The sequence below is a fragment of the Danio aesculapii genome, chromosome 9, assembly GCF_903798145.1.
Source record: "Danio aesculapii chromosome 9, fDanAes4.1, whole genome shotgun sequence".
Classification (NCBI taxonomy): domain Eukaryota; kingdom Metazoa; phylum Chordata; class Actinopteri; order Cypriniformes; family Danionidae; genus Danio; species Danio aesculapii.
In genome coordinates, this window is record NC_079443.1 from 8,033,554 (window position 1) to 8,049,328 (window position 15,775).

At 37.1% G+C, this 15,775-nt stretch overlaps 1 protein-coding gene across 2 annotated transcripts in view; it reads right to left on the reverse strand.

Moving 5' to 3' along the window:
- myo10l3 (myosin X, like 3) overlaps positions 1–15,775 on the reverse strand; it is a 179,175-nt gene that overhangs the window by 143,300 nt on the left and 20,100 nt on the right. For both annotated transcript variants that reach the window (XM_056464724.1, XM_056464723.1), the window contains exon 2: positions 1,396–1,494. In XM_056464724.1, coding sequence (XP_056320699.1) covers positions 1,396–1,494 — 99 coding nt within the window. The remainder of the gene's footprint in view (positions 1–1,395; positions 1,495–15,775) is intronic.

Consider the following 15,775-nt stretch of genomic DNA (forward strand, 5'->3'; position numbering starts at 1 on the left):
AATTCTGGCCCAGATTTGGCAAAAAGCTGGCACACCAAGCATTCGTCTGGCACTGGCATACAGCATGTGGGCCAAATGGTTTTGTCAGAGGTGGCACTATCTTTAAGGCGGCACACAAGACTTGGGCCAGATGGAAATGTAGCATTTAGCCCAGATGTTAAAATGTGATAAGAGAGCCACATAAGTTTGGCCTGTCTTGACCCACATTTAAAATACATTTAAATTATTTTTGAGTTAGTAAAAAATTCTACCAATCAGGTCGCAGTAAGTATGCAGTAAGTATGCACATAGTGCAGCTAAAGTGCAATGCTTCATGGGTTTATCAGTTTAATTGCATTCATGACACATCAACATTTTTGGCCCATTTCAGGCCCAGTTATGAGTTATTAACTTGGCTGAGACTTGGCCCAGATATGGTCCATGTTTGGCCCTTGTCTGGAAATCAGACTTGGTCCAGTCATGTACTGTAATTCACTGTGGCATTTGAGCCAAGTAAAAGCTGATTGTGGGGGCCAGATCTGGGCCAGAAAAAAATTTGCTATGTGGGATTAATTGCTTTTACAACTTTTTCACCAGATTTTGAGCGATAAAAAACATTGACAGCCAATGAGAATCAATCCACCCTTGAGCATTTACAATACACTGTGCATTAGTGTAAACATTAAATAAATAAAAGAATAGTTCAGCCCAAAAGTAAAGTTGTTCCATCATTTATTCACAAACATTGTTTTGAAACTATTTAACACAAAATCAGAATACCTGAAAAAATGCTATTTTATTAAATAAAACACACCATAAAGGTCCCCTGAAGTGCTTTGAAATATGCATTTTTATTCGATGTCTGATGTAACCTCAACTGAAACACGAAGATAGGGTGGGACATAAAGTAGCCCCGCCCCTTTTCTAAAAACAACCAATAGCGTTGTGCTCTTTTCACAGCTCTGCCACTGAGAGTGGTTGAGCTCAAGTGCATCAAATGAAACGCAAACGAGTAGTGTCTTGAAAGGGGCGGGGCATGTCAGATACTAGAAAGCATTTGATTCGTTAAGATTTAATGAGAAAAAGTAGAAGTAGAAAAAAAATCATTGCTCCATTTAGGCGGAAGTGACAAACTGCAAGCCTTACATGATTAAATCAGTTTTATATCTTCTAATCACGAATTTTGTCACTGTTTTGGAAAACACTAGCTTACAGATATCTTAAAAACAAACAATACTGATACTAACATCTAAAAAATCTTTATGGAATCTTTAACCAGCATAATTTTTAATGTTGCTTGTAGGTTTCGAATGACATGAGATGAGAAACAACATTCATTGTCTTTAAGACAGCTGAAAAAATGTTTTAAACAGGCTACCTACTGTAAATAAGTTAACAGCTGACAGTTTCTCTTACCTCTCCATAGTCTGTGGTGAGGATGAGGGTTCGGTCATCACAGCAGCTGACGGTGGAGGGCAGGAGCTGCTCCTTGTCCCGAACCCACACACGAGCTCCCTACAAAACAAATAGATCATATGAAGTACTAAATACTGTAGACCAATCAAAAAAAAAAAATCATAGCAGAAGCTTTAATGATCTAACCTAAGAAGAAACTGGGGTTCACACTTTAATTTGATGGTCTATTTAAGTAATAGTAGACTGTCTGTTTAATTTCTGTTGATACTGTTCCTTCAACAGACATTCAACTGACTATAAGTAACTAACCCCAACCCTAACCCCAACCTAACAGTCTACTTATAATCTAATGAGAATTAGTTGGCATGTAACTTAAATTCAACAAACGGACCATCAAAATAAAGTGTGACCGAAACGGGTACATAAATTAAATATGTATATGGAGACAAAAGATGTAAGCAGTGAGAAGTTCAATTGATCCAGTAGCAATCAGTAAGCAAAACCACAGCCCAACCCTTGAACCCCATCACAGTCTTTTCTTAATCGACATCATTAAAGCACCACATCCATTCCGGCTTATAGACATACAGTGGTGCATTTGATTGGAAAAAAAAGCTCCCTCCCAATGGGTTTTGTGGGTACATAGGCAGCACAGAACGCTATTCATGTCAACAGCAGATGCTGTAAACCAAAGTAAAGCCCCTTTGACAGGGCCAAACCCTGTATATATCTGCGTTTTAAAAGACAGGGTTGTTTCTCATGTCAGTGTTATGAAGGGGCATTTGCTTGTAAACTCACTGCCATCGTCCGGAGCTTTGAGTTGATGCCAAGTCGTTGCTAAGTGGTTGCTAGGGTGTTATGGGAGGCTTCTTGCTGGCTACGAATCAGTATAGTCAACTCTTAATCACTCTGAAATGTGAAAGCAAACCATAACCTTCTTGTTGTTCCAACAGTCTTATGATTTAAGCTGTTCTCACACACGCTCACAAACCTTTATGAGCTTCTTTGTCCTTTTAAACACAAAAGAACATTTCATCCGACGTTCATCAGAACATTCTGTGTTCAGTAGTAGAAAGGGTCACACTTTAATTTGACCGTCCGTTTGTTGAATTAAGTTACATTGCATCTACATGCCAACTAATGCTCATTACATTATATAGACTGTTAGGTTGGGGTTAGGGTTAGTGTAAATTGACATTTACTTGCAAAGCTTCTTATAGTCAGTTAAAGGTCTGTTGAAGGAGCAGTAACAACAGACAGTCTACTAATACTCAAATGGACCATTAAAATGAAAGTTACTGAATATGTTTGGGTAGAGATGGAGGATTAGTGACTTTACACTTCTGGGTGTACTATCCCTTTAAGGTATTTATTGAATCTCTGATTATGAAAACAGCTGTGTTGAAAGAGCGTTCTAGAAAAGCTTTTGTCTAATTGTGTGGCATCCTTTAAACAAAGCCGCCAACTTCCGTGTTTCAATCGGAAGGCCAGGAATGTAGAAAAGGAGATGCAAAAACAGGAAAATACAAGTCTGGCTGCTAAGACCTAGAGTCATTTCCTGCTGTTGGGAACCTTATCTGCGTCGTATATGGGACGATAACTGGTTTAAAGGTTTACCGTAGTTTGGAAAAGTCAAAACCACTAAAATATCTAATACTGTTCCTACGATGTTGCGATTTTTTTTTCTTAAATGTTTCTTAAAATAAAATGTATTGTGTTCAATGGGGGAAAAGTTGTTGATATTTAAAAAGACAATATTTTACAGTAGTAATCACAATACCGTGATATTTTTATCCAAGGTTATCATACCGTCACCAGCCCATGCCTATCGTATAAAGAACAAGATTAATGCATGTGGGATTTTTGAATTTAAATGTTTGGTCTGTGCAAAAAACTGAACTTTTTTGACAACAATCTTTAATCAACAGCCTCAGCAAATTGTCCTGAAGTTTGCTGACCAGAGGTTTTGAATTAAAAGTAATAAGGTTTTAACTAATATTGTGCTGGTTTGTTTGAAAGAACAATTGTTTTGCTTTATAAGACTTGGATCGTCATCATGCATTGCATCATCAGAGGCCACAGGTATTTATTAAGCTTTGCCTGAATGATTCTTTTGACTCTTAAAGTGCCAACAGCCATTGAGTTCGATTTTGTGATTCACCACAAACCACAATTTCAGCAAAAATGCTAAAATAAAACTAATCATCTATATTAGATGGCCCGAGAATGCTTTAATGACAATAAGTTAATGACAACTTTTCATTTTTGTTAAAAAAGGCCTATTCACACCAAAGGACGGTCATGTTTTAAGAGCTATTCTATATCTATATTAACAATGAAGCCGAAAACAATACAGCAGAATCACTTTCAGACTTTTTTCCCAGTTGATTATCTATAAAAACATTGAACAGGCTATCAGAATCCACCAGGATTTAAGGCCGGGACACACCAAGTCGACAGTCAGACATTGAGCTGCATCGAGAGCATCTGTGAGCGTCTGTCAGCGTACTATATTTGTTTGGTTTGTTCCAAATATCACCTTTCATCAGGCTCCTATCAGATGAAGTTTACCCAGTTAAGCATGTATAAATGGCGTCAACCATCAGTAAAAGAGAGGGTTTGATTGGCTACTAATCAGTGCGAGAACAAACCTGAAGTGATGAAAACAAGCAAACAACGCAAGTCATATGAGAACACAAAGAAGCTGGATGTAATGTGGTCGCATTTCTCAAATATTTGCAAACAATATGGATTATCAGTTTATAAGACATGTACAGAATCCCTCTTTGGTGAGCAAACATAAATGTTGCTTTGTTTCAACCCAGGCTCATTCTGAAAACATAGTCCTGAGGACGTTTCTGGAGACCGCGAAATAAGTCCCGGGAGGTACATATTTTAGCAGTTTTGGGTTTTCGCGAATCCGCAAGAGGCCGCTGTGTGCGCCTTTTTGGCTTCTCGGACGTCTCCCGCGAGTGCCGTTCGTGCCCGCGCTGTTCTCGCACGAACCCACCAGAGGCCGCTGTCGAACGAACGTCTGTCTGTCCGACTGGCTGAATGATTGACTGAGCGACCGGCCAATGGGCCGGCCGAACCACTCTCCTCCTTTCCTGAACCCAACCGATTTTACCGATCGACCCGCCTGCCCTAAACCCAACCAACGATTTACAAAGGCCATCCAGAAAAAGAAAAGCCCTCATCCGATTTTTTTTTTTTTAACACGTTTTCGGATTTTACCACATTCTCACCCTGTTATGTTATCGCTTTATTTCTTGGATTCTGTTTTAGTCTTACCTGATTTCTTGAACCGCTCTTCTCTGGACTCGAACCCGGTCGTCGTCGTCGTGGTCAGCTCCTCTCTGCGCCTCGAGTCCGCCGACGTACAGGACGAGCTAACCGAACAAACTGGCTGCAGTGGGAAAGCCCTCCACACGAAGGTAGGCAGTCAGCCGGCGAGCGCTAAAAGGAACGGCGCCATACCGCCCCGTAGCGTTTGCTTAAAAAACGAAATGTCCTCGGGACAACGTTTTCAGAATGAGCCTGGGTTGCTTTGTTCACAGTTTGTACGTGTGCAAAACTAGTTTCAATTTCCCTTTATGTAAATTCATTAAAGATACTGCCATCTGCAGGAATGGAAAGGTACATCCTTTCATGCGAATTCAGAATCTTCGTGCTGTTGTCTGTTTGATGTGTTCACGTGCAGCTTTTTAATCTAGACGAGACCAGACGCAGTCAAAGCGAGGCGATAACACAGTTGTTTTTCATTGCCACTCGTTCTATGCCATTGGCTTGGTGTTTGTCCCATGCATCAAAGAGATTGGGAATTTAAATTTACAGACAACAAAACTTCAGTATGTACGTGCATTTGACATAATATTAATGGCTATTGGCGTGGATGCTAATATAGCTATCATTCTTACTGTGAATTGGCCTTTAGTGTGTACGGTGTGCCAGTTTCCTCACACTTACACTGACAGCCATAAATCGTCACCGCATGGCCATTCAGATGGCCAATGGAGTGTTGAGAGAGTAGTTTGTCCAACAGCACATGAGAACTAAAGGATCAATGGGAGCGGCTTCCACCAGGAAACCCAAACCCCAAGGTCAGAGCAGAGGGATATCAATCCTCATTAACTATTAATAATGACCTGACATGTGCAACAGCACTGGGTCCCGTAGGCAGCATGTGCAGGCACACACAATATATGTCCACCCTTTCCAAAACAAGCTGTATAAAGATGATCATAGACACATGATACACAGCAGAGGAGATGTGGATTATAATGAGGCCAACACATTCAAGGTTTCAGGTGGGGGCAGTTATTAACACTGGATCTACTAGAATTATATAACTACTAGAATTACCATAGCTGTCATTCTGACTGGTCTCATATAAGACGGCATATTCAATTTAATTCAATTCATGTTCATGTCTATAGCGCTTTTTACAATGTAGATTGTTTCAAAACAGCTTAACATAGAAGTTCTAGCAAACTGAAACTGTCGGTCCAGTATAGTTCAGTTCAGTATAGTTCAGAGTGGTTTAAATTTCACTGCTGAAAGTCCAGACATAGAAGAGCAAATTCATTGATGCACAGCTCCACAAGTCCCAACCAAGCAAGCCAGTGGCGACAGTGACGAGGAACAAACTTCACTAATTGACGAAAGTGAAGGGGGAAAAAAAACTTTGAGAGAAACCAGGCTCTGTTTGGCATGACCATTTCTCCTCTAGCCAAATTTCTTATGCAGAGCTGCAGTCTAGGCGTCGGAGGCTGGAGAACGCTGAACGTTCATTGTGGAGAACTGCAGGTGTGAGTAGGTCACCAGCAGGTGTTCAGGCTGACCCACAGGACCAATGGGAAGACTCGTCTGTCACTGTGGTATTCAAATTCAAAGCTTCCATTGAGATATTAAAAATAAGCCTTGAATGTCTGTCACCATATTTATTCATATTTAAGTCAATGTCTATTCATATTTAAGTCACCACCTCAAAATACTATATTTTTGTAATACAGCCTATAAATATAAAATTTGGCTACTAGACCACTTCGGGATGTCTGCGACTCACTTTCATTTTGACTTTCTCAAGCAGAGAAGGGTATTTTGCAGCACTGAATATGCTGCTTTGAAAGGCATATCTTAAACATATATGTTATGTTTTTGACAACAGAAAGTTATGTTTTTGATGGCAGGAAGTTGCTAGGCAACAGAAGCATGCTTATTTAAAGTCACAGGGAAAAGTAGCAGACACTGAGATGCATGGGGCCATTTTGTGTTTTGTAATTTTAATAAAATAACAATGTTAGAAGGAAATATGTACATATATTTAATAAAAGTCAGGGAATTACAGATATGTGTTTCATTTCAACAAAGTTATTAAACTGCAAAAATTAAAAACGGTCAAAATGACCACCTTGGTAGTAGAAAAATTATAGGAAATTTTAATTTTTACACCTGTAACAGTTTATGTGACAGAATGTTCATGTTACTTAATAATGAAAGTGACAAAAGGCTGCTCTAAAAATTGCCACCACTGCAATCATCAGTATTGTGGCTGAAATGGTGGCTATATTTCAGTTTGTTCATCACAAAGCTTTTGTAAAACTGCATACGATCTTGCATTTATTGCACACATTGTAGCATGTAAACCACTTTTTAGTGGAGCTAGGATCTTGACAGCACACAGTCACCTTTCAGTTCAATACACTTTCTTCATAGACTGCGATGACAAATTTTCAAATTCCAATTCTGTTCATTTTATCGGGACATTCATTCAATAAAAACTATTTTGGCTACGTACAGATCATTCCTTCCTCTTTATTATTGTGCCAAAAAATACAAATAAACATGTTAGGTGTTGAGATTGCCAGTGGTGTTGTCTCCACTGGCAACTGCTTCCTGTAGTTTGTTGCAATCGCCAGCCGGGTTTTCTCTATTGGAGATTACTGCTGAACGAACTACAACTCCCAGAACTCCCTGCGCTCATCAACTCCTACAGCAGCTGACAATAATGCAGACACCCACACACAGACACAGCTGGTGCTCATCTACACTGATTACAAGGACTATGGCTAATTATCAGATAATATGGCATGCTGTGTGCACTTAATTGTGCACACAAACCATTCAAGTTGCCTCCATTTCCCAAGTGAGTGAAATCATATACTTATATACCGTATCTATAAATGCTTTTGTTTTATTTACGATAATTTATCGTATTTATTTTTCTTTAGAACTTGAATGCACAGAATCTGTCAGATTGATTAGCTGTAGGCTCGAGAACAGTCATTTGAAAGGTTATCATACAGTGTTATGCCTGGATTTTATAAATAACCTTGGAAAAACATTATAAGAACAATGCTTATGGCTTTGTTACAACAGTGTTACAACAGTGAAAAGCCCATCTAAGCAAAATGCTAGCAGATACCTGTAGCTCCACTGATACTCTGCCTCTTTGCCCTAGTTTGGCTACCCCCGAACGGTGCGATGATGATGCGAGAACAAAATGGCGACGTTGGCCACGCCCACTTGTAGCTTCATTTGCGCTCTTCAGAAACCTTTGACTGACATCACGGATATTACATCCATATTTTTTACAGTCTATGCTTGCGTCACGCTTGACTCTCATTAGCAAAAGCTTCAGTGGCCTCGTTTCGATGGTATACATTACCTTTCTTCATACTACCATGATAAAAGGTTTTGAATACTTTAGCTCATCCGTATATGATTTCTGCAGGAGTCCCATAGGATGTAATGAAGATGACAACTTAGTAACTCAATAATGGCGTCATCAAACTACTCCTTTGTTTGTTGTGAACACTTGTCCTCTAGCAGTGAAAAATACATACTGTGCCTTTAGATGCAACAATGACAACTGCCTTTGAGAACTACACAAATGTGACAGTCATTGTATGAACAAGAGAAGCTTAAAAAGTGTGCTCATTTTGATTTTTGATAAGCGTAAGACTAAATAAAGCATAACAGAGCTTTCATTAAAATGTATTGTGTGACAAATAATCAAACAGCCAGATGTTTGAATATCAGAAAGGTAAAACATTTAAAAAGGTAGATTTGAATCATTTTTAATTGAATTGAGCACGAAAACGCTGTATTATCTCTTCTTCAGTATGATCTACACACCCTCATGTCCTGTACCAGCAGGTTCTTTTTCAACTTTCTTTAAAAAGCCTTGCTAAATGTAGCTCTAATGCTTGGGGCCTATGGGACTGAGTTAAAAGGGCTGTAAGAAAAGAAGCAGTGGGGAGGTTAAACTGTATGCTAATGTGTTTCCCATTGTTTGATGAGTAGCAGAAGAAAGCGAAAATTTGACTTTTCTTACATGTTCAACCATCACACGTGCTTGAGACTAAATATGCATTCATGCATGCCACAGGCCTTCATTCCCCAAAACACAACACAATACTTTTATTTACAGGAATGCAAATGAAGTAGCTCAAAGGTTTTATTGAGCTGAAATCATGGATCAGAGAGATCAGCCAGGTCTGTAACTGGCACGAGAGGAAAACTACTTAAGAACAGGGCTTGGTAAAGCTCTTTCACGTGACCAGACTGAACTGATTTATGCCTAAAGCAGGTTCTAAGTGTATAAGAAGATCAGATGCCATTGTTACATAATTCTCATTTACAGTATTCAAGCTTTATGGCACATGGTGCCATTGAATTACTTATGTTTAATCTTATGGATTATAAGAAGTAAACATAAGACCCTTTTGAGTGCATTTAAACGATTCAATATTTTTTAAGATGACAGTACTGGATGCAAACAAATGATAAAAAGCCAGACCAAAATATGACAGCTGTAAATAGGTAAATCCCTCATAATATGATGGAAAATAATCTTGAATGAATTCACGAATGAATGGATATGCTAGGGCGGGGAGCTTCAGTGATTGCTACATATAAAAAATAATATGCAGAAATAATACATTAACTCCCTCGTGATGCTGTTGAGATCATTGAAATGATGCCGTGGAAGAATGAGGATTTGCTTTCCTGGAATATTCAAGGATAATCTTGATGTTTCCCTACTGAATGCACAAATAATTAGAGTTAGTCGCTTTGGAAAAACGCACATAACAATGACTTTCAGCATGTAGCATGTCCCACATGGTTAAAAATGATACCTAAAATCATGTGGCTTGCTGAAGGGTATGCAATTACTTTTTGTAGAGATCAACCTGATGAATTTGCTTGGCGGATGGAGATATATCCAGCTGCAGAACCGCAGAACCACACACGTTTCAGGCACACACAATCTAGCACACACGATATAGGCAAACCATATATGGTAACTTAACTCCTTTGCATTATCGCCACCTATTGAATTTCACAAATATGGTTTCCCATTTCAGTCTTTATTATTATATCGTAAGAATCATTTTAACATCTCTGCAGTTTCTGAACCCAAATTATGTAAATAAATATAATTGGTTAAAGACACTTATGACTTTATTCACGTGTCCACATACACAAAGAAAACCGTCAGACCGTCTAATTGTAGGTTTAAGCGTAATAAACTAATTCTGGATCTTAATATTATCATACTTGGTTAAAATTACTTTGTTGTAAACTATGAAAAGCAAACAATAATGTGTCACATGAAAATTAATTACTATAGTTAATCATTTAAACAATATATAATATAGTTATAAACGGATTATCTTAACTGATTATCTGATTATAAACTAATATATTTTACTAAACTGTCACAGCTGTAGTTATATATATATATATATATATATATATATATATATATATATATATATATATATATATATATATATATATATATATATATATATATATATATATATTTACTTATTATTATTATTATTTGATTAATTATTAATAGTTAATTTGTTTATGTTGCTAAATTTTGGTTTAAAAACAATATATTGCTTACTATAAATTAAGCCTACTTCAGTATTTAATGTGGGAAATCACTAATTAAAACCTTATTAGAAAATTAAGCAAATACACACATTAAATCGCTTGAGTAAAATATTAATATAGTGTTATACATTTATTACATGTAAAATGTATTATTGCCTATATTAACTTGCTAATATTTCCTTCATTATAAATGAATCCATTATATAAAATAAACCTGTCCAATTTAGATCTTTCAGCAAGGCCAGCAAACGAGTATCTGCGATAATAATGACTGATCACCCATGATGACAGATAGAAATCTGTTCAGTCTATTATATTGAAGGGCGATCGGAAACAACGCTCCCCATTTGCCCGTCTCGATCGCAATATTTGTGAAATAAATTAAAGTAAACACTATTGTTTATTGTGTACAATATTTATTAACCACATATATCAAAATATATCGATGACGATGTCCAAGAAGACATTAATAACATTAAAATCCGTCGTAACCATATATGGTTTGCCTAGATTGTGTGTGCCAGATTGTGTGTGCATAAAACGTGTGTGGTTCTGCGGCCTGAAGCTGGATATTATTGGGCGGATGAGAAAACCAGTAAAAAGATTTACATCATTTTCTTTAATCTTTGGATTTTGACTGGTAAACAACCACCTAACGGTTGATCTTTCAAGTCCACAGAGAGAAATAAAACCAAATAGCAGATGTTCTTCACTGAAGGACACTCAATGTCAAGAAGAACATGTGACTTTTCCCCTATGACCCCATACAAAGCCCCCATTAATTACAGTTACAAGGCATTGTACTCAACTCTTCCAAAAGCAGAAGCTTTTTCAAAATCATGCTGATATAGCAAAAACATACTCCTCCCTAAGATCCCAACTTACATATTTATTTTGAGGGAGAACTCAAACAAGCAGACGAACTCTGAAAGTCTTATAATATCGCCTCTATAATGACAGCGTTTAAGACCAGACATGTTTCCACTGGCACTGGCAGGAAACCGCCGTATGATGTCATCGATTATGTGGTGAGGTTTACAGATTTTCCAGAAGCAAGCTCCACGATGAAGCCAGCAGAGAAAGACAGCAGAGTAAACCTGCTTTGTGCCTGGGGGCATATTGTATAGCCAACAGATGGTCAGAAACCTCCTCCTCCTCCTTCAATTCTCTCCTCCGCTTCCCTCATTCTTCCCCCACCTTTCCATCACCTCGGCCGTCTCAAAGCAGAATGGTCATGCACGAGTCCCAGAGGGCAACAGAGCGGAAATCCCTCAACAAAGGCCAGCTGGGCAACTCTGAGGCAGGGTTTTGTCTGTCAAACTGCAGCACACGTGCAAACAAACTAACTCCCTCGTATTATATGGGATTAAACTCTGAGACATGAATCAGCCCTTTTCAATTGAAACACCAGTCAATCGATTGGAGACTTACATTCTGCTCTGCTGTACATCAAATATCACTGACAACAGTGAAACACTTTTACAGTCTTTTGTGAGGTAAATCCCGCTCAAATTTCAGTAAACAACTGGTCTAGTTGGCAATATTGAATTGTATTGCTTGTATGAGAAATGGCTTGCATCATCATATTTCTTCCCAATACTTTTTGTTGTTTATACTGTACACTATTGCTGTCAACTAGTGGTAAAAAGTTTAAATGTTAATAACGTTAAACTCAAAGTTGGCTTAAAAAGGAAAACTCAATGGAAATATCTATTTTCAAAATGTGTCAATGATTGTGTAATTGATTCATAACTGCATGCTTCATTTTTTATTGTTTTGACTTTTGAATAAAACTGGATCTTCAACTATTTGGATTTCTTCAATTATTTTGAAATCCATTCTTCACATTTCTATGACAGGGAAAAAAATGGGAAATAAAGATTTGGAAAAGTTTTTATTTTTAAGCATATACATTAATGCAAATGTGAACATGAACCACAAAACCAGTCATAAGTTTCAATAATTTTTTATTGAGACTTATATCTTTTTTCATTTATTTTTATTTTTCCTTTTTTCAAAGATGAAAGATGTATACCTCACCTGAAAGTTGAATAAATAAGCTTTCCATTGATGACAGGATATGACAATATTCGGCATTATTTCAAATGCATTATTTAAAAATATGGAATCTGAGGGTTCACTATATAAATTGTAAAAGTATTTAAAAAAATCATCTTTAAATTAGTCTAATTAAGTCCTTGGTAATACAAATTACTAATCAAAAATTATAATTTTGACCCAGACAATATTGGTTATTGCCAATACTGTAAAAAAGGGTCATAAACAGGACATAAATCAGTTACCGAACAAGCGAGTATCCTATTTTGTCCTACTTTTTGGGGGGGTTTTCACCTTTATTGATAGGACAGTGGAGATTTACAAACAGGAAAGTGTGGGGAGCAAAGACAGTGGAAGGATCAGCAAAGGACCTCGAGCCAGGAATCAAACTCATGTCGCCACAAGCACCTCAGTGCTATGTGTCAATACACTAACCACTAGGCTAATACACTAGGCACTGACTTTTGTCCTATTTTAAAGTGTTTCTTTACTAAACAGCCTTTAAATGGCAATAGGCATCAAAGACATAAAATACATTTTAGCTGATTTAAAGGGCACCTATTTTACCTCTTTTAAAACATGTAAGATAAGCCTTTGGTTTCTCCAGAATGTGTCTGTAAAATTTCAGCTTTATTATAGCCTCCAGAATCTGCCCATTTTGGTGTCGGAGTATAATGTAGCTGTTTTTGTAGCCTGTGGCTTTAAATACAAATGAGTGTCTGCTTCACATCATGCGTTGCGTCAGATGAAGTTGCGTCGGATGAAGCTAAAATACAGCTCATTAGTCAAAAATACCAAGTAAGTTTATTTGATGTATTTGTGGTGGAGTTTATTCAAGCCTTTCTGAAATGATGAGTCTCACACAAATGCTGTTTGCAGTACACAGCACAGACATACACACATTAATGCACGGTTACTGACATATCTTGGTGATTACAGCAGTTAAGAACTACATTTTATTTCTTGTATCTTTATTACAAACATGCTCTGTTTTAAAAGCATTTTAAACCTATAAAACTTATAAAAATGCTGTAGCAAATATTTTAATCCCAGTTTCTTTGCAAAGAAATGTTGTGTGGACATGTGTACACATGTTATTAAAGAAACATGGTGTCTGTCAATCAATTCGTGGGGTGGGAAAAACCACACTCCTACGTCATGTTGCGGTGGGCCTTAAAGTTACTGGGATTTGGGTCCTATTTTAACATCAGGAAATTTTTTAAAAGAAACTTGTTGGGTTTATATCACTCCAATATGACAGTGGACACTTTATACCTATATACAGTTCTGTCCAAACAGCTTACAAAAGAATTTCAACATAGGTGCCCTTTAAGCTGCCCCCCTTATTTTCGAGTGACTTCAAACTCACATTCAGTTCTGTTAAAACTCAAGCCATACATTTTAGTTTTCCTCAGATGTACATAACAATGTGGAAAAAAAATGAGTCACTCCATTACATTCCAACTTTAAGTAGTTAATATGGTTGAGAATCACAAAAACTTTTAGCTGTAACACAGAAGATCAGAAAATAGAAAACACAGTTTAAAACGCTCCGTCACTCTGAACCCTCACAAAGGGCTACTATTACCTCTCTGTGTTTAACAGTGCCAAATTTGGAGGAGATTTGCTAATTAATGAGCTTGAAACATTAATGAGACTACACAGAGCAAGGTGGCGTGTCTCTTTCTCCTTGTGGCAGGAAGCCCAAGATCAGGAGTATCAAGTGACCCAATCAACTCAACAAAAGAAAGCTAATCAAAATTAGATGTTATTTTCCAATTAGTCCCAAGCTAATTAATTTTTTCAGACCACGCTGAATTATTTGATCTACGATGACTGATTATGCATGAGACGGAAAAAGAACAGGGACTGTCAGCAATAGATAAACTTGTTTGAGAAGAGCTTGCAAATATCATAAAGTCTCTTTTACAAGGCAGCTGGTCACACTCTGTTTCAATGAGCACACTATTTAGATCGCAAACATAGATGCTTATTCAGATTATCATAACAATACGTATACCTCCGTTGACCTCTGGCTCTCCTTCAGTGCAGCTGTGCAGATGTGAAGAGCTCTTCGCAATACTGTTGAAGAGTAAACCAATACTGACTGACATTAGACTGCAAAATCACACACAAACACACATATACATACAGACAACTCTACAAGACTTGTACAGTACTAATTGCACATCCACCAATGACCAATTAAGGGGTGAAGTTTTAAAAATCGTACATGTTCATATGCACGAAATGGTATGAATTCGTACAAATTAGGCACTTTTTCGTGAATATATCAAACAGTTACGACTTCTCATGAGATCAGGTTGTATAATTTTTATGAAAGTAACAGATTATTTCATTAGACTAGACATTTTTTCTTCATCTAGGATTGTGTAGAGTCATTTGAAGCTCCAATTGGAGTCTTTATAGTCCATTGAAGTCCACTACATAGGCAAAAAAAACTTGTACATATTCCCTTAAAAATCTTAATTTCCATTTGACCGAAGAAAGACATGAGGGGTGATAAGTCAATTAGTAGGTCATTTTAATTTTGCAGTGAACTAATCCTACAAGAAGGTATCTTTGAACTCAATCTATTCAAATTGTTGTCTATTTTTGGGACGTTCCTTACTCAAAATGCTCAATCATTGAGCACCATTATGTTGAAATAGCTGCTGACCACACACAGGCTTACAGTCTTTCAGCTCTGCATATGTCATTTGAATAACGTTGACATAACCTAAGGAATAAGTCAGGACAGTCAACAACTGACTAGACTGTTACTGAGGTCATATAGTGAGTTTATCAAGATTTTTGAGCTGTTTTGTTTTGTTTACTTTTTTTAGATCTATATAGACCAAAACCAAATATATGTCTAAAAATAAAATAGGATATACACAATTCTGTATTTCTCATTTAAATGGGTGGTTTTCCTTAGAGCAGGGGTTTCCAAACTTTTTAGCCTGCAACCCCCAAAATAACGCTGCCAGTGACTCACGACCCCCTAATTTCTTGGAGATGGTTATAAATATACAAATGTTGTACACACAACAATAGGCCTATATAAACAGGAGCATCTTGACAACACAAAAAAGTGCAACAGTCTAAAAATCATATCATTTTTATAGTCATTGATTGATTTGTTTCATTTAATATTAACCTCAACTAAAGAGACTGGTGGGATAATGTTTTCAAGTCTGTTCTTTGTTTAATTTTGGAGACCGCCACTCAAAGATTATTCTCAATATTCAGCGGTGGCCTGCATTTATTTTTAATGTATTTGAATGCCATAAAGGTGTCAGGAAGTTTAACCTGGTGCTGTAAAATCAACCTGCTGCAGCTGACACTATTGCTGTGTAGTTAAACTAATGTAAACACACCAATCCATTGAAAAAATATATAATTGAAAAGC